General features: G+C 39.4%; 1 protein-coding gene across 3 annotated transcripts in view; it reads right to left on the bottom strand.

Annotated features, from left to right (window-relative positions):
- LOC131669299 (serine/threonine-protein kinase grp) overlaps positions 1-18,833 on the bottom strand; it is a 493,024-nt gene that overhangs the window by 145,730 nt on the left and 328,461 nt on the right. For all 3 annotated transcript variants that reach the window (XM_058944280.1, XM_058944204.1, XM_058944124.1), the window contains 2 exons: positions 11,987-12,210; positions 11,785-11,916 (listed from right to left, as the gene is read on the bottom strand). In XM_058944280.1, coding sequence (XP_058800263.1) covers positions 11,785-11,916; positions 11,987-12,210 — 356 coding nt within the window. The remainder of the gene's footprint in view (positions 1-11,784; positions 11,917-11,986; positions 12,211-18,833) is intronic.

The following is an 18,833-nucleotide window of genomic DNA, read 5'->3' as shown; positions in this document are numbered from 1 at the left end:
AAACTTCTTATCGATAAATGCACGTGGGAAATTCTTTATTATATGGAACAAAGTTCTATCCAAAATTCATATGCATGGATTTTGGCGATCAGGAGCAGAAATTGTTCCTTATTAACGCTCCTTCATGATCTCATATGGCCTTTTTGAAAATGTTAATATGATGGCTCAATATAGCGGTTACAAAATAATTTTTTGATATGTTGTAATACTCGACAAAATAAAATAATAAAGTACTTCTATTTTTGCTATATTAAATATGATTTTAATGTTTTTCAGGATTATTTAAGTAGTCATCCTTGAGCATCATTAATCACCCTTACAGATGGTATAACTTATGTTAGTGATAAAAAATTAATTTTTTATTTTAAATACTTATGCCTATTTAATGAATTAATAAATTATAATGTATTTGAGGTTCTATTAGAAACTTCTATAATTATTATTATTATCTACGTTACGATCATTTGTATAACAATAATTATTATTTCTAATTATCACAGGGCTATAAAAACTTTTACGGAGTCTACTCGGGCTTCCCTGAATCTACTGTACGTTTTTCGAGTCGCTGATTCTGAATATTTATTCAAAATTACTTCAGCACATCAGGATTCCATCATTATTATTGTTTTATATAAAAATCGTAATGCGAAAGAACAATTCCTCTCCAACTATGAGGAATAAATTATCATTATTGTAGTTATATTTTCAAAAATAACGATAACGTGACAAAATAATAAATATTAAAATTTTAATTAAACTATTGTACATTACAAAAATTAAAATATTAATATACACTGCTGGTCACTTACTTTGGGCCTCCGCCGCAAAATTAGTCAAAACTTTAAAGTCTAATGTCTCTGATAAAAATTAACGTAGAGTCGTCCAGGAACGCTTTTGAAAGGTCTTTTCAAGAGCTTTTAAATGGTGTGACTCATAGATGCCATCGACTGTTTTTAAATTTTTTACAATTAATAATTTAACATGCGAAAAAGTTGGAGAGGAAACGATGCCAAAAAATAAAATTGGTAATGTACAAAAAATACCAACAGGAATAACAGGAAAGATTCGACCACTTGGTGTGTATAAATTTCGCATCTGGAAAAACTTCGTACGATATTTTCAACGATGTTCTTACTAATATTCTGTTAGCTTTATTAAGCGAAAATGGTTTCTCGAATAAAGTCTTAAAATTCATCTAATTCCTAACCTAATATAGACTATTCTACTTTGAATTAAACCCTGACACACCGAAACATTTGTACAAAGGTTTGCCGCAAGGTGAAGTGCTTAGCCCGTTGCTGTACATATTATACGTTGCCGGTTTGTTGACTGATCTGAATCCTAATATCTCTGACATACAATTCGCTGACGATCTCGTAGTCTATTTAATATCAGACGATCTTGAAAAAGCCAAAGATATCTTAGAAAAATCACTCAAGACTATTATAGAAAGGTTGAGATTACTAGGTCTCGATGTCGTACCAAGAAAAACTAGCTTAGTTCACTTTAATAAACTAGATTATAATCCAGGTGACATTGAAATTTCCTTGCTAGACACTGCGTTACCTTCTGTTGAATCTGTTAAGTTCTTAAGTCTACACTTTGACTATGGATTAATATTTGACAGGCACTTAAGACATGTACTCGAAAAAACCGTAATTTAAATTGTAACGAAGAATATGCGACCGTTTCCGTCTGGGTAGCTCACGGTTGTCAGCACAAATTATTTATTTGGGGATTCAAGAAGCAAAAGACATTCCCACGACTGCATAACGCATCGAGCACAACCACGTTAAACGCATATATTCCAAATAGCGATGAGGAGTGATACAGTGGCGAATAAATATACTAATCCTTTCATCGTCAACAATCGACTACAAGACGGCGATCTTACGCCTATACACTACGAGCGGTACAATAACAAACGCCAACGAGAAGATGAATTGGTGGCTAGTCAGCCTGCCGATTTCCTGTCTAAAACTAAATATTACAACAAGTGCCCAACAAAACACTTTCCGTCGTTATTCTATCAACGGGGTAGCCAGCAGATCTGCCGCGCTACCACCCATTAGTTGGCGCCCAAACATGCAAGAGGGAGAAACAAGAGAAAACACGGTACCGACCTCGACCTTCAACCACTCTGACGGATAGAACGCTCTGCAGTGTGACGTCACTGGTGCGCTCCTTCTCGCTGACCGCCTCGCTGGTATTTATTGTGGTCACTGTTTGTCCTCTTGCTCGTCCTCTCGTTCGCTCTATCAATCTTGCTGTCTTACTCTGTTGTTCCGCTCGTTGATTGCTGTTGTTGTTGCTTCCATTGTTCTTCTGTTGTCCACTATCCTTCTGTTCAACCGCGCACCTCGACGGTTATCGACACGCACCGGTACCGGGTATCCTTCAGGACACGGCGTGCGATTTTCTCTGCCCAAAGCCTAGCAGAGACTCTCTAAATTTTCCATGATGATCCTCAACTAGAGCGCTCTCTCTCTCACTCTCTCTCTTTCTCTTTCTCTTTCTCTCTCTCTCTTTTTCTGCGCCATCTCGATCGCTCGAGCCGTCAGCTCAGTCCGCATACAACACCTCGTAAACAAAAATCAAGCATGAGTGTGCGTACCACACGCACATACTCTCAGCTTGGCGCGGTTTACGGACATTTGCGAGAGCCAAACGGACGAAATCGACCTAGCCGAGATTCTCCGTTACAAAATATTGTCAGATTCATCATGCCACCCTTTTAACTTTTTATAAAAGCTACGTCCGGCCGATAATTGACTACGGTAACTTCATCTACGAGGGGGGTCAATAAGTCTTTAAAAAATCCAAGAGATGGCACTCGTCACGCTTAAATTATGATGTTTTTGGCAAGCAATACTACTAACTAGATATCGTACAAAGTTTCAGCTCGATTCATTAAGTCGTTTTTTTGTGAGCGTTGGTTGAACAATAACTTATTGGTTTATTTGAAAAATGGAAAAACAGGGTTTTGAGCGGTGATAAAACATTTTCATTTGAAAGGCCATACACCAGAAGAAATCACAGTTGAGTTGGACGCCGTTTATGGCAAGTCTGCCGCTGTGTTTAAGACTGTTTATAACTGGGTAAATGAATTTATAAGCGGCCGTACAACAACAAAAGATGAACCTCGTTCAGGACGCGCCGTAGAAGTGAGTACCCCCAAAATGGTCAACAAATGGTGTTGAGTGATATAAGATTAAAATTACAAGAATTAGTTGAGGCCACAGGGGTATCAAAGGGTACAATCATTTCAATTTTGCATGAAAAATTGGGGGTAAAAAAAATATCAGCAAGATGGGTGCTGCGTTTGCTCACTGTTGAAAATAAACGAATCCGCGTGGTCACCTCTGAGGTTCTTTCGGCACGCATACGTCGTAATCCGGAAGACTTTTGGCGTCGGCTCGTAACTGCAGACGAAACATGGGTACACCACTACACTCCTGAAACCAAAGAACAGTCCAACCAATGGATTACCGCAGGATAACCAGCCCCAAAGAAGGTAAAGACAGTAAAGTCAGCTGGGAAGATTATGGCCATGGTTTTCTGGGATGAGTATGGAATCATCTACATCGACTACTTGGAAAAGGGCCAGACGGTCACTGGACAATATTATGCGTCATTATTAGGTTAGCTGAAAGAAAAAATCAGAGAAAAACATGCTTGAACAACTTGAACAAAAAAAATGCTTCTTTCTTCAAAACAATGTTCGAGTTGACACGTGTGCAGTTTCGATGGCAAAAATTAACGATTTAAAGTTCGAATTAATTGACCATCCACCATATTCGCCTGATTTGGCTTCCAGTGACTTTTTCTTATTTCCTAACCTCAAAAAATGGTTTGTCGTACAACGATTCACGTCGAATGAAGAAGTCATCGCCGAAACAAATGCCTATTTTGAGGGTTTTCAGAAATCATATTTTTCTGATGGCTTAAAAAAACTGGAAAGCCGTTTAATAAAATGTATTGACCTTCAAGGAGATTATGTTGAAAAATAAAAAAAATTACATACGGAAAACTTTTTTTTTCTTCTTTTTGTAAAGACTTATTGACCCCCCCCCTCGTACTTATCCTATACATATATAAATAAAATCAATTTGTAATTGATATTACAAGGCTAAGGTGTTCACGCTTGAAGTTGAGGGAAAGGAAAATGCTAGAGTGATCTCGTTACAAGTGAAAAAAAGACTAGAATTTTATAAAACCAGAGATGTCATTGAACAATGTCGTAAAAATAAAAAAAGATCAATAGTTGACACTCCGAAGCTAGTCTTGCCTTATATAAAGAATCTCACAGAAAAACAGAAAAAAATTGTTAAAAAACACAATGTACAAATTATCAACAAAACTTGTCATAAACTAGACTCAATTATCACATTAGGCAAAGACTGTTTAGATCATAAAGAAAAAAGCAATCTAGTTTACCAAATTAATTGCAAACAGTGCAATAGTAATTATATTGGAATGACAGAGAGGAAATTAAAACTGCGAATATCTGAACATAAAAATGACGTAAAAAACACATCAGAGAGATCCGCTCTCTATATGCATGTCAAAAAAACTGGTCACGAAATAGATTTCAATAAACTAAATGTTTTAGATATTGAACGTAATAGTGTTGAAAAAACTCGCATATCAGAAATGTTGCAAATCTATTCACATTCTCATACATTAAACCGCATAGATGATACGTTGTATTTAAAATCGAGTTACAAGAGGTTCATTAAAAGTATGTAGCGGTTTTGTCAGTGAGTGTCATGTTTGTGTGTCCTTCACATACATATACACACTCATCACTCCCCACCGCTGCTCTGTTTTGACTGGCTTTCTTTGGTTTTAACACTTGCTTTTACGAACTACAAGTGGAACAATTTTACTCGCTACACACAAATAATTCTTTTTAAGAAAAATGTTGCAATACTTTTATACGTTTATAAATTTCGCCTGTGACAAGCAGAGTAGCATTGCTCTGTACTGTAATTTGACTGTGATAGAATAGTGTTCTATTTATTTATCTAGGTATGTTTTTTGTACTTCTTGCGCTTGTAAACAATTTTTTTTTGTATACTACCTTTTAAACACTTGTAATTTTTTCAGCCCTTGAAAATGGAAAATTAATTTTTCCGAAACGTTGGGAATTTTTAAATAAATTAGTTCACCGAGATCACTCTAGCATTTTCCTTTCCCTTATCCTATACATAAAATGAAAAAAGAAAAGCTTGAAAAATTGCTATACTCTGCCATCAGAATGACTGTCCGTGCGAGAATGAACACTCCGACCAACATTTTACTTTACGAATCGAAACTGACAGTGCTAGAGTATAGAGCTGAAAGGTCATGCAAAAACTTTTTACTCAAAAAATTTAGTGCGTTTAACTCAATAGTTAGAGAAACTTTTAATAAACACATACCGAAAATAATTACGGATCGTAAGAAGAAAACTAACGTACTCAAACAAAGCATTAAAAGTATTATTTGTACAAAACATATGATTCACGCTAAGGAGCTTCCTTACCTATACAGTTGTGATCATTCAATTATTAAAACACACATACGCATGAATGTTGAACAGAAATATACACTAAAAAATAGTACGAACCCTAATCAATTATTTCAACAACTATTCGACCACTTTAATTCTATGAAACTATTCACTGATGGCAGTAAAAGCGAGGGGAGCCCTTTAGTGAATAGTGCATGTGTATGCTCAGAGAGAAATTTGATTGTAACTAAAAGTAGTATAAACAAAGCCTCTGTATATACGACAGAGCTGATGACCATGTCTGACGCCATAGATGTTGCTCTGTTGCACACTGATTATAATGTAGAAATATTCACAGACTCGCTTAGCTCTGTCCTATCCTGGAGCCAACCTAAAAACATGATCGATATGAACTATCATCTCCTCGAAATACTCAAAAAGAATATAACTTTCAATAATAACTGTTGCCAAGACGCTACGGTCACAATATACTGGATTCCTGCTCATGTATATTTATACGGTAATGAGCTTGCAGACACTTTCGCGAAAGAAGCAGCAGAGCAGCAGCCAATTGCTCTATTTTCATTTCATTTTCCGATCTTAAATAACTGTTCAAAAATATATGTACAAACCATACATTGAAATTTATTAAAAATAGAGGCCTAAGTATACGAGTAGGTTTTGACTATTTTCTAAACTACCATGTATTCTGTCCGCCAAACCATTGTTTGTTTCACACTTCCACAGTCAAAAATATTTTGTAGCGATTTGTCGAAGCCTCAGTAATCATAATAGCTTAAAAGCATCACTGGCCAAGATCAAAGTTATTGACGATCCTAGTTGCGAATGCGGTCACGAGATCCAGGACTTCAACCATGTTTTTTGGCAATGCCCAACTTATGACAATGAAAAAAAAGGCATGGTTGTGGTCCTAAAGAAAATCAAACAATTTCTTCCGATGGATATTAAGGGCCTAGACTGACAGCCTAATAGTGAAATTGTTAGCATAGTTTATATATTCATGAGAAATATAACATAAAAGTATAATTCATCGATATGGTAATCTAATGTGTATCTTTGTTCATATGCATTTGTATCTTCTCATAATTCAATTATACAATTTAGTTAGCTAAATAACCTGTATAAAAAGTTAATAAAGCTTAAATTATAAAAAAAATGATTTAAATTTACATTGAGGAAAGAACATGATAAAAATGCTATTGTTATAATAGTATGTCATAATAGCATAATAAGTTCATAATAAGCTTTCTTCACCGAGATCTAAAAATATGTTTAAATATTTCTGGTACGAAAACAGTTATATTATTGAAAAACGGAATAAATTTGAAAATCTTGTTGAGTTTAGTCTTGGAGATTCTTGCAATATAAAGTGCGAAATAAAAGAATGTAACAATATTGTTATTATACGATGTGATTGGTGTAAAAAATCATTATGTTTTAAACATTTTTTTGAAGATTATCATTATTGTCAACAGTTTATGGAGAAAGATACTGTAACTTAACTATGAAAATAAAATAATAATATAAATCTTATAAGAAATAATTTTTAATCAGTTTCATTGAAAAATATTCATCACAAATATCGAATATTTGGTAATCCACGTGTAGGGCTGATCGTTTAATACTACAATTGCAATAAATTGTAACGGGGTGGGTATTCCGTTTAATTAATTTATTCGCGTGATCATACTGATGGGCGTGCGTCATTACTTACATCAAACACAAAAATCGGAGAGCAGGAGGGAACGGGTGTCAGTCAACCAACTAACTACAAATACGAGAAGAACACTTCGAAGATACTGTTAACATCACATACGAGAACTTTTATTACCTCGTAACATTACATCATATTCGGCCCGCGTGTTTATGTTTACATGCCGCGCGCACAACACCAACATGCAGTGTCGGATCGCTCGCCGCTCTTTGTTTGCCAAGATGTTACATGCACGCTTTTTGTCGAGTCGAGGGATTAGTCGTGTAGCAATTATATCGCGACCGCGAAATTAAGCTGGCCAGCTTACCTTTTTAGCAGTCGCACGAAGACCAGGAGCACAAATTCACACTCCGGTTACGGCAAAGTCTGTCTTTATCGCTTCGAGGTAACTCGCGTGTTTTGGTTTCGCCTTCGATGGCGAAACTCCTCACTCGCACACTCTCGCACGCTCGCACGCACTCAATTCCTTCAGGATACAGCACGACTCCTGCAGGTCCGGGTCAGCTCGTGTTGACACTCAGGATGGCTCGGGAACAACGACAATCTCTTTCGCACAGCTTAGCGATCGGGTGCTGATCCTCGACTCTCCGGCTAACGTATCGGTAGCTGATTTTGCATTTTCGGCTAAGCGTTTCGATGGCTAATCGTTCACTGGTTCGTTTTCAATGGCGCGCGTTCCGCCTCGTCACGTGCCGAATTCCCTCATTACATTTTTCGTCTACCGGTAAGTGCTGCCTCCGCAGGCAGCCAGTAGGTTAGGCTATTAGCGCTAATTCGACGTTTACCATCACAAAATATACAATATACTTAATTTTGGTATAAATTATATTCTGTTCCAAATAAATCTTAAGGAAAAAGTTAACGTTTAATCACTAAATACGGTCTACTACTTGAAGGGGTTATTAACAGTGTTTGGCAGCGTCTATATTTAAGAAATCCTGTAAAACGTTAGCATGAATATTTGATATAGTAAACAGAAATATTTTTCTAAATTTTTTCGAGTTCGTACCGTGGTTTTCAAGGCACAAATGAATAAAAATCTAGTCTAAAAGTATATAAAATGAAAGTTACAACCTCCTAGACCATAAATATGCTTAATATCTTAGACTTCTGACAGCAAATATTCTCCACTTGGTTATTAAAAAATATTCATTAGATACTAAGATGTAATAAAAAAACGATTTTGAGGATAAAATTTTGGGAATGCCGCATACACCCGCCGACGCATGTCCAGATCTCGCGACCTATGATCCCCAGAAGTCTTCCTGACCGATGCGCACGACCCTTACGCTCGCGTACAACCCCTTGCACACTCACGGCCCGGTCCGACACTCCCCTAGGAAGCTGGAAGCCCTTAAAGATTCCAGCTGGGATCAGCTGATCGTAAGCCTCCGTTAACTAAGGCAAACCTGGCTAGACCAAAGTAGGGGCAAACGAGCGCGTGAGAGCGAGCGAGACAACCGATATGAGACCGATCGGACGCGAGTGAGAAGAATCGGTAAGACCAACGAGCGGTAGATAGACAAGGATAGGCAAGCGACGCTAACGGATTAGCCAATCGTTATCAGCTTAAGGGTAGCTAGACAAATAGAATGAAACCGACGCTATCTTCGCAACCAGTAGGGAAATTAAGCGCCAAGACGCGACCAATGATAAAATTACGCGGGCTAAAAATACCGATATAGACGGCGCTGACATCCGGCTTAGCAACAAGCCGACCAATTGTTAAGGGGAGATGAGCTAAGAGAAGCGGCGCGTCGCCAAAAAACGCCGCCCCAGTACCCGTTGAACTTTGGTGCCGACCAGAATACTCACTGAGCCCTGGTGCCGACCAGAGGACCTTTACCCGAGTACCCGCCGAGTGCTGGGGCCGACCAGCCACATAAATCCACGAGTGAGCAAAGTGAGCAGCGAAGCCGAGTAAACAGCGAAGCAGAGGAAGCAGCGAAGCAGACAGAGTAAGCAGCGAAGCAGACAGAGTAAGCAGCGAAGCAGATAGAGTAAGTAGCGAAGCAGAGTGAGCAGTGAGTAGCAGTAGCAGCAAACAGCAGCCCAGCAAGCAGCGGTAACCAGCAACAGCAGCGACGGCAGCAGCAGCGGCAGCTACAGTAGCGGTAGCTACGGCGGCATTAGCGGCGGTGGCCGTAGTCGCGTTTGTGTCACAAAGGCGCCCGAGTAAGTACGCTTATTTTTTTGTTAGATCGCGTGATTGCTGAACGTCCGCGTTTACGGGAGTGCCGTATGACCTTCGCGCGTCCGACCGATTCACTTGTGCGCGCATTTTCTTCGCTGACCTTCCGGGCGAATTTCTTTGTTGCGCCGTTGTTCCGTTTAGTGTCCGAAGGCGGATTCTTCACGCGCGCGTTTATGTGCCGTAAAATTTTCGCCTAACCTTACCGATTTGCTAATTGATAATGAGCTTTTCCCCCGTTTTACGAGTAACGTAAGATTGTCCGCGTACACGTAGTTATTGCCGATTTCTTGGAACGACTTTCCCGTAGGTTGCGATTAGACAAAGCCTGACCTTCGCGTGACCGCCGATTCACCCGTGTACGCTAGTTGTTCTAGATTCGTTGCGTAGTTGTCCGTTGATTGCCGAATAACCTTCGCAACCTTCGCGCGGGCGACGAATCGCATACGCGCGTTAACGAAGTTATTTGTGAAGCCGATCGGATATATTACGCGAGTCGCGTCTGACCTTCGTTCGACTAACCGATTCCGCGCGTGTGTGTTTACTTGAATAAATTCCTGAGCTTTAGTGCGCGAAGTAGATAATTTGGATATTGCATAACTGCGCGTTCGCAATCCATCGAGACCGTTCGCATCAACTATCGTTCGCCCAAGTCGACGTCGCGTCGCGGTGCGCCACTCCTACCTCTACTGGATTAGATAAGGTAGACCATCGCGAGCGATTGACCTTGGATTGACCCGGGGATTTCTTGAATTGGTTTAATAAACTCGAGTCCATATTAATTTATTGTTCTTATTGACTTTGCCCGCTTAACCACCTCATCCCCTGTAGCTTTCACGGTCGGTCCTGAGATTATCGAGCGTGCGCGCACGCACGTATGATTTATTGCCATTCCGATGATGACCGTTGTCGTGCGAACTACGCCACCAGTCGACGATAAACCGGAGGGGACCTCTCCTATCTATTGGCCTGTCAACGAGGCGTCCAGAAGACGCCATCCGATGTACCCGCTCCCGAGGCGAGAGCCTCGTGCCCCGAGTAACACCGACTAACCGACGAACCGCAGCCGTGGGTGGCTAAAAACCACCCGTTGTCCGCTCTTCTTCCGTTCGGTATTCTCTCGAACGATCCCGTATAGGATTTGGCGCTCCCTCTTTCATCTCCCATAGGTGCTTGCGCGCGAGATCGGCGCACGACGGTGACTACGAGGAAGGAGACAACGGAGAAACCATCCGACAAACCCCAGTGACCAGGAAGGGAACGCTGATCGACCATCACCGCATCGTCAATCCGTTCCCCCGCGACAGCCGATGTTGCAGCGCTACCTGCTCTACTAACTCGGGAGCACGGTAGCTAGCGCCCAACTCAAACAAATAAAAGCTGCACATATTATCGGCTGACTGCGCCGCTGGCGACCGGTTGAGGCCGGAGAAAGAATTGTCTTGTCTTTAGCACACATTTATTTTTCCCCTCCCTTTGTCCCGTCGCAAACGGCTTTCTACTGTTAAAAGTTACTGTCGATACAAAAAGAAATGGTACAAAATACATGTTTCTTAGTTTTTTGATTACTCAACATATCAAAAAATTATTAAAATCGGTGAGGTCGAGTTGGGATGGTTTCCTTGTCAGTGATATCAAAAACTGTTATACGTTTATTGACAATACGATTATAATCGATTGTATACTTAGCTGGGTTTCAAGATGCTTGTCATATTGGATACGCTGTTGTGAATTGTGAAAGTCGAAATCCAGATTTTTATTTAGTTACCATGAAAGCAGTTATGTGTTCATCAACAAGACGATTATGCTTAATTATTTTTAATTTAGCTGGGTTTGAGGATGTGTTAACGCCATATTGAATCCGCTATTTTGAATTTAGCAAAACTTACCACGGATTCTTATTTAGCGACTTAGAAAACTTCCGCAGGTTCAATTTGGTATCTATCTGACAATGTTTTTTTTAATATCGACAATTTTTTTTATTTTAGCCGCCATCTTGGATCAGCCATTTGGAATTTCATCATTTTACCTTGTTAACCCTATAGGAATGCCAAATATCACAATTTGAAGCATTAATCAATTGAATAGAACGTTAAAAATTTTTTATACAAGTTTATATATTTGAGGTTTCCATTTTTATGATCGCCATATTGAGCCATCATATTAACATTTTCGAAAAGGCCATGTGAGTTCATGAAGGGGCGTTGATAAGGTTCAATTTGAGCCCTTGATAGCTAAAAACCATCCATGTGAATCTTAGACAGAACTTTGTTCCATTTGACAAAGAATTTCTCATGTATATAAAAGAAATTTGAGCTAAATATCTATAAAAATATAAATTTTTTAAAGTACGTTACTTCTTACCGTTCCAATATCATTAATCCGATAATTGTAGTTTTCTCTTACTAAACATTCTGTTATTATTTTTACAGTTTTTTGACAATTTGTTGTCACGAAAAATCGTGTCATTCGTCGAACTAAATTTTGAAAAGAACCCTGGAAATGATAAGATTCATATGAAATATTTTGAATATAAATACATTTATACGAAAGCATGTTAATTTACCTGACTAGCTTGAGTATTGATCGGTTGGAGTTGACTGGAAACTAATAAATCTTCTACGTATATAGGTTGTGAAAATGATAAACCCGTTCGCTCATTCAATTTCATACATGTTAGATTATTAATTCCTACTGGCGGAAGTTCAGGTTGAGAATAACATAATGTCTGTTTCTGCATTTTGTACAACTTATTATCATTCCTTAATTGATCCGAATATTTATTGTTTTCTGAAAATTGAAAACATACACAAACATTCAATATTTTTATTCGTTAAAAAATTTGAAAAATTGACGGTAAGGATACAAAATTTGAGAATAATAAATTTCAGATAAAACATCGTTAGAAGGCACATACATCTTTTTGTTACAGCTCTGTTTTTGTTAAATATTTTTATCGTAAACTATATCAAATAACTTTGTATATTCTGTAATAGCGTGGGCCTTCAATGCCAACAATTTCGCTACTATTACCGAATTATTTAAGGGGAGGGTAAGGGAGGCGGTGTGTCGCTCCTAGCAAAGCAGGAAGGAGAAGTGCATGCAAATAACTTTCACAATATTCCAGAAACTCATCCTTTATTACAACCACACTATCATAAGTGCTAACGAACTAAACAATTTCACTTATGCCAATACAACAGATCGTCGCTTAATCTAAATAAGACGGCCGGCACGTGAGCGCCTTGCCGTCTCATTAACCGGCTCAAACGACAACTTATACTCTAAAATAAAACTAAAGCACTGCCGGAAATTACGCCGGCTTGGGGAAGCCTGGCGCAGCAACACGAACCGTGAAATCGCCGAGGAAAAGAGAGATGCAAAGAGGGAGAAGAGCAAATAACCTGACCGATGCTGGCGGATGTTGCTGTCGCTGGCAGTCTTGCAGATGCACCACCGGCGGCTTGGTAGGAAGACTGTTGGTTGCTGCGTTGCTGGCGGTTTTGGCAGGAGAACCTGTTGCCGCTGTTGATGGCAGAGAAACCGGCCCGGCTAATCTGCAGGAAGACTACTGGCTGCTTGGCTGAACAAAAGGGCAGGCTTCACGGCGACGAACACTCAAGTTAATGCGGCCGATTGTACTCGCATGCGTCGCGTCACTCACTGTCGCGAGTGCGTGAGAGCCGGCTTCTCACGCCTTCTCCCACCACTCGCCTCCTAATCGGCGGCACGCGGCAATGCCAGTCGCGACAAGTGCCGCGCGCCAAGCCCAACCACTAGACTCATATATTGCTTCTCTCTCTCTCTCTCTCTCGCTCTCGCACTCCCAATGCTCGATCGCGTCGTCGCGCCTATGGCTTCGCCTTCTGTTCTCGTGCGTTGCTGAAAATAAAGAGGCAGGCATCAGGCACGTTAAAATAACGTGCGTTTGATGCCAGCCGTGTGCCTTCGCCTGGGAGAGAGAATGCAGGCATACACGGTGCAGGCTATGACCAGCCTACACCGTCACAATTCAAGAAATTAATTAATATATAGTTGAAGATGTGATTAAATAATAAGATTTAAGTGATAAATGTCGTTAAGTAGCAAGAAACGCGAAAGTGTGGGATATTAGTCGGACATACGAGGTTTGTCCCAAAAGTATTCGATCTACATTCATATCTTCGTACGGAAAGACTCAAGCGACCTCTGGAAGGGTATGAACATCATCAGCAACTCCTAAATTTCTCGTCAATAGCCCGAGATACCGATAAAACACCTTAGTTCCCGCGAAACGTGTATTAGTTTACAATGACTTTTTTGCGTTCATCTTAATTCGTTTGTGCTATAAATGGCAGAATGAATTGAACAGTGAATTTACATAACATTTTGCTTTAATCTCAGTAAAAGTTACACAGAAACTATTGAAATATTGCAAACAAAATAAGAATCTTCGCAGTGGGAATTTCCATCTGAGTCTTGGCCAAAAAAAGCTCGTTTAAGTCGACTAAACATCAAGTCAATGTTGATTGTTTTTTTCGATTATAAGAGTTTTGTATACCACGAATATATTCCAATAGGCCAGACAATCAACAATTAGTACTACGTTGAAGTTTTGAAAAGATTGTGTGATGCAATCAGGAGAAAACAACGCCAAGTTTGGGAAACCGGTGAATGGCTTTTTCATTACAACAATGCTCCAGCGAACACATCAAACCTTGTGCAGCAGTATTTATTGAAATACAGTGTTGCGCAGCTTCGTGAGCCTCATACAGGCTCGATATAGCTCCATGCAAATTTTGGCTATTTCCTCGGTTTCTTCAATTAAAATACCGCTTGAAGGACATAAATTAGATGATAAAGAGACTGTTGAAATTAATGCGACAAATGCACTAAAGGCGATTCCGAAGTCTGTTTTTCAAGAGTGCTTTAATAAGTGGAAACATTGATATGAGCATTTTTTTTTAATCAGATAAGAACTGAACTACTATGAAGGATGCCACCCCTCGGTTAACAAAGATTAAATCAAACGCCAAGAAATCAAAGTAGATCGGATACTTTTGGGACAGATTTCGTAAGTTAGAGTGGAAATTTTATCATAAACTGAGGTTTGGAGGTAACGGAAGCACGGTCGGAGGACCAGTCAGTAACAGTAAACATTGATCCAGATTTTATTACATGTGAATTCATAAAGATATAGCGTTTTAAAATGTGTCATGTTTTTGGATATCACAATAGTTTAATGGAAATTTGTGACGGGGTAGGCGGTTGGCCTGGTTTTGGTCAGTTTTTCTCCCTCTTTTCTCTGCTTTTGGCAAGATATATTGCCCAGCGTTAAATACGGAATAAGTCTACGTCTAATTATTGGTCTCTTTGTTTCAGCGTCGATGATTGCCGAGGAGCGGCCGAAGACATTCGAACGGCTCTAGCGGTGGGAGCGAGCGATGGAGAGATAGAGATAGAGAGAGAAAGAGAGAAATAGACAGACAGACAGAAAGCGGAGTATGTGCAAGTTAGGGCAAGCGTGCGATATGAGCTGCATCGCACGCCGCTTAAAAAATAGGCGAAGCGGAGAAGCAGAACGAGCGAGTCAGTAACCGAGAGCTGGTCAATTAGACGTTGAGCTTCCGCGAAGTGAAGTCTTGATAAGACCCCCGACAGTGCACCCAAAAAGCCGACACGAAAGGCCGAGATCGCATGTATCGAAAGTCTTTGCCCAGCTGCCCGTTCATACCTGTGAGGTAATCCATTGCTACGACGTCCGGCGACACCCTCCTCAATTCATCCGCGATAAAGAAAGGAGAGGCACCACCAGCGCATTTTACACCCGACCGCCTACTTCACTCGTTAACCCGTTGAAAGAAAGCCTCTTTTTTAATTAAACTTGACTAACCTTACCGACGCTTCCCAAAGACCTCCGAATGAGATGAAGAAGGGATGAAGCGCCATTCTATTCCATCAGAAGCTGGAAGATGCGCAATTTCTTGACTTTGTTTTCCTACCTCATTCAAAAGCTCTTGAAGCTCATGGTCGGCTCTTATAAAATTTGTTCTACAACCATTTGAGATAGTTGCACAAATATCTCGGCGCGAAACAAAGCGTCGGTAAACGTTGAGAAAATCTTCGGTTGAATATCCTGAAGCAGCTTCAAGATGCACGGCTCAAGTAGCCATATATACGAAATCAGCAATGTGACCTTGTACGATCGTATACCGCAACCTTTAGAATATTTCAGGTTGATAGGTCCAGTGTAGTCAACAATCGTATGAAGAAATGGTTGAATGTACTCTTGAACATGGCGAGAAGAAAGCTCCGTTTTGGGAGAAACAGATTGAGGCAAACACGTGATACACCTGACAGTTATATATTTTACATATTGTGGACCATTTAGAATCAAAAATTTTTGCCTGACATGGTATAAAGTGAGTTGAGTTCCTTCATATAACGTCTTTTTGTGAGAATTTCGAACAATTAAAAGTGAAAGATGAGAACAAGGAGACCTTTTGACTGCTAACATGCATATACCCTCAAATCCATCAATTTATACAAAAAGCGTATATATAAGCCCTTTATTATTAATTTTTTTGCCATTATTTTTTAAACGTTAAGAATGGCAATAAATTTCAGGTTACTGTATCAGTCACTGTCAGTGTCCACTAACCGCAGCAACTGACAAGCGAAAAACGCGCCACCCATATAGATGGATTTGTCCGAGGACATGCCGTAGTAAAATCATCGGATGTTTTTCATCTGGATAAAGTAATGAATGTTGTACTCTTCCATTCACACGAAGAAAACCTTCGATCAAGAAAAGAATTGAGATGAATCATAGTTATTGTTAGAAATTAGAATTCCTTGCATTAGCAACTTTATTTCACTTGTAGAAAGTCTAGATTGGAAAAATCTAATATAAAACTTGAGAATTGAATGCAATTCAGTCGCTGTAAGCTCGTTGATTTTTCCTCGAAAAAACTTAGCTTGCGATTTATTAGCTATGCGCCAGCTAATGTTTGCAATAAATTTCAAACATATTCTGAAAATTCGTAAGAAATAATTGAGAGATGGATATTGAATCAACAATTCACCTTCATTTGGAGATTGAGCAAACAAACAAGAAATCAGTAGATAAGCAATGTATGTTCTGGAACACAAAGGATGCCACCAATGTATAAGGGATATGTGTATGTCCTGGGACACAAAGGATGTCGCTAATGTATAAGGGATATGTGTACGTTCTGGGACACAAAGATGCCGCCCAGATGCCGCCACAAAGATGAAGGTGTTGTGTATTTAGGATAGTTTGACACGTGTTTGACACCTGTTTGTCTACCAGTGGGCCCTTCGACAGACTGCTCCCCCCACCCACCCACTCACCCACAGAGGTTATTAAGGTAGAACGCTGTAGAAGTTGGTCGGGTGTTTGGTAAGCTATATGATGCTCTCCCTTTCGCTCTCCTTCGATAGTAGGGCGCTTAGTAAGCTTATGCTGGTTGAGTGTGGGCCCTCGAAGAGGGGGTAGCGTCTCTAGCTTGCTAGGCGCGTACGCCGTATAGTGTGGATGCTGCTCTCTCTCTTTCTCTATCCGTCTCTCTCGCTCTCCTTTGATAGTAGGGCACTTATTAAGCTTATGCTGGCTAAATGTGGGTAGCGTCTCTAGCTTGGTAAGCTATATACTACTCTCTCTCTCTTTCACTCTCCTTCGACAATCCTGGGACACAAAGAGGCCGCCCGATGAAGGTATCGCGGTATCGCGATATCGCGATACCTGTAAGTTCCTATGCTGAGCGGCTAAAACGTAATTGATGTACATTTGACACCCCCGATAAGTGTCTAAATTTTGAGACCACCGGCTAAGCGTCTAAAAAGTAATCGATGTACCTTTAAGGTGTTGTGTTTTCGCGATATTTTGACATCTGTTTGTCTGCTAGTGGGCCCTTCGACAGAGTGCACTGTTTACTCAGAGATAATGTTTTTAAGTTAGCCTCTTGTTCAGTTGTACTAACAATCTCCCACATACTAACCATCTAAAACGAAATAGATGTTCCTCTTCCTTTAAAGATTTTATCGCAGTATGACTACAGTTTCATTTAGAGATTGGGAATCATCTCGATTTTACAGGAAAACCTTTTCCAGAGTCAATCGTTCGCCAGTTGTCGACGAAAATAAACAGCGTTCTTTCTTTAGAAGTTTCTTTTTTTTTTAGAAGAAGTGCATATTTATTGTGTTCTTTTTGTGATTATTGAAAAAAGAAAATAAATGGATAATCTTTAAATTATAGCAACAGTCAATGCCATGATTCTATTCAAGGTAAACGTAAGTATATTGTAACGTTTGAGTGTATCTCGCGTTATTAAAATAATAGTTCGGACTCTTTACATTAAATTCGCAATAACGTCTCCGAGAAAAGCAAGAAGTTGACACGCGCGCAATCTAAATAATCAAAAGAAAATCTTTCGAGTGGCAAACCACGAGGCTTGCCAACTCGATGAGCTGCTTCGAAGTGCAATTGATAGCAATCGCATCTATCGGGGAGAGGCCCGACAGCGCCGCGATTACTACTCAATTTGACTTCTTAACAATTGAGATGTTTCAGGAGGGAAGATCTCTAAGGCTGCTTTTTTCTCATGAGAGAAATAGTCTCATGAGTTGAGCTCTTAGAGATCGTTAGGAAAGGAGTTCAACAGGCTAACCACTGAAAAGAAATTCGTCTCAGGAAATAGCTGAGGCTTTATTTCTACACAGTGCCTGCGCTGCTAAGCAAGGTAGGAAAGTGAGTCCTCTTGCCGCAACGACGAGCGAATTTATACATGCGAAATGGGCTTCTTTCTACGCTTGGTAGCCCCTACAACGCTATTTTTGTCTTTGACGCAAATTTTGTACATGTTTTATTGCAAAATGGCTCGATCGAAATTGCAATTATGCGATTTAAAAAATTAAGCTAGAAAAGATGAATTTTTTAATATAAATTTCATCTCGAGGAAAAATCGCCTCTTAGACTTATAAGCTATACAATTTAATAATCAAATTACGCCATTTTTACAATAAAATTATGGAAAATTTTTACATGGAAAAATCGCTTGTGGTTAGAAGATTGTTATCCATATAAAAGATGATTAATGTTGCTCTCTAATTTTGAATAATAATTAAAAAACAGATTTGCAAATTTCTTTTTTAGCGGTTTAAAAATCAGCAAATTAGTAACAATCATAATCATCAATTTTACAGATACTTATAATCGATTCTCTATCTAACCGTGTTATTTTAATTGTTTAAAAAAATTATAAATTGTTTATTTATTGATAACTTAATGGGTAATTAGTTATCAAAGTGTCAAATTCTTGCTTTTCTGTTTCAATACGTCGAGATTGTAATCGTATGCTCGAAATAACAATATCATTGTTTATTGCAAAATAACTAACAATGTTAACTTGTAG

Source organism: Phymastichus coffea, unplaced genomic scaffold (assembly GCF_024137745.1).
Source record: "Phymastichus coffea isolate CEN01 unplaced genomic scaffold, Cenicafe_Pcof_1.1 PCOF00001, whole genome shotgun sequence".
Classification (NCBI taxonomy): Eukaryota; Metazoa; Arthropoda; class Insecta; order Hymenoptera; family Eulophidae; genus Phymastichus; species Phymastichus coffea.
This window is presented reverse-complemented; position numbering and strand designations above follow the sequence as displayed.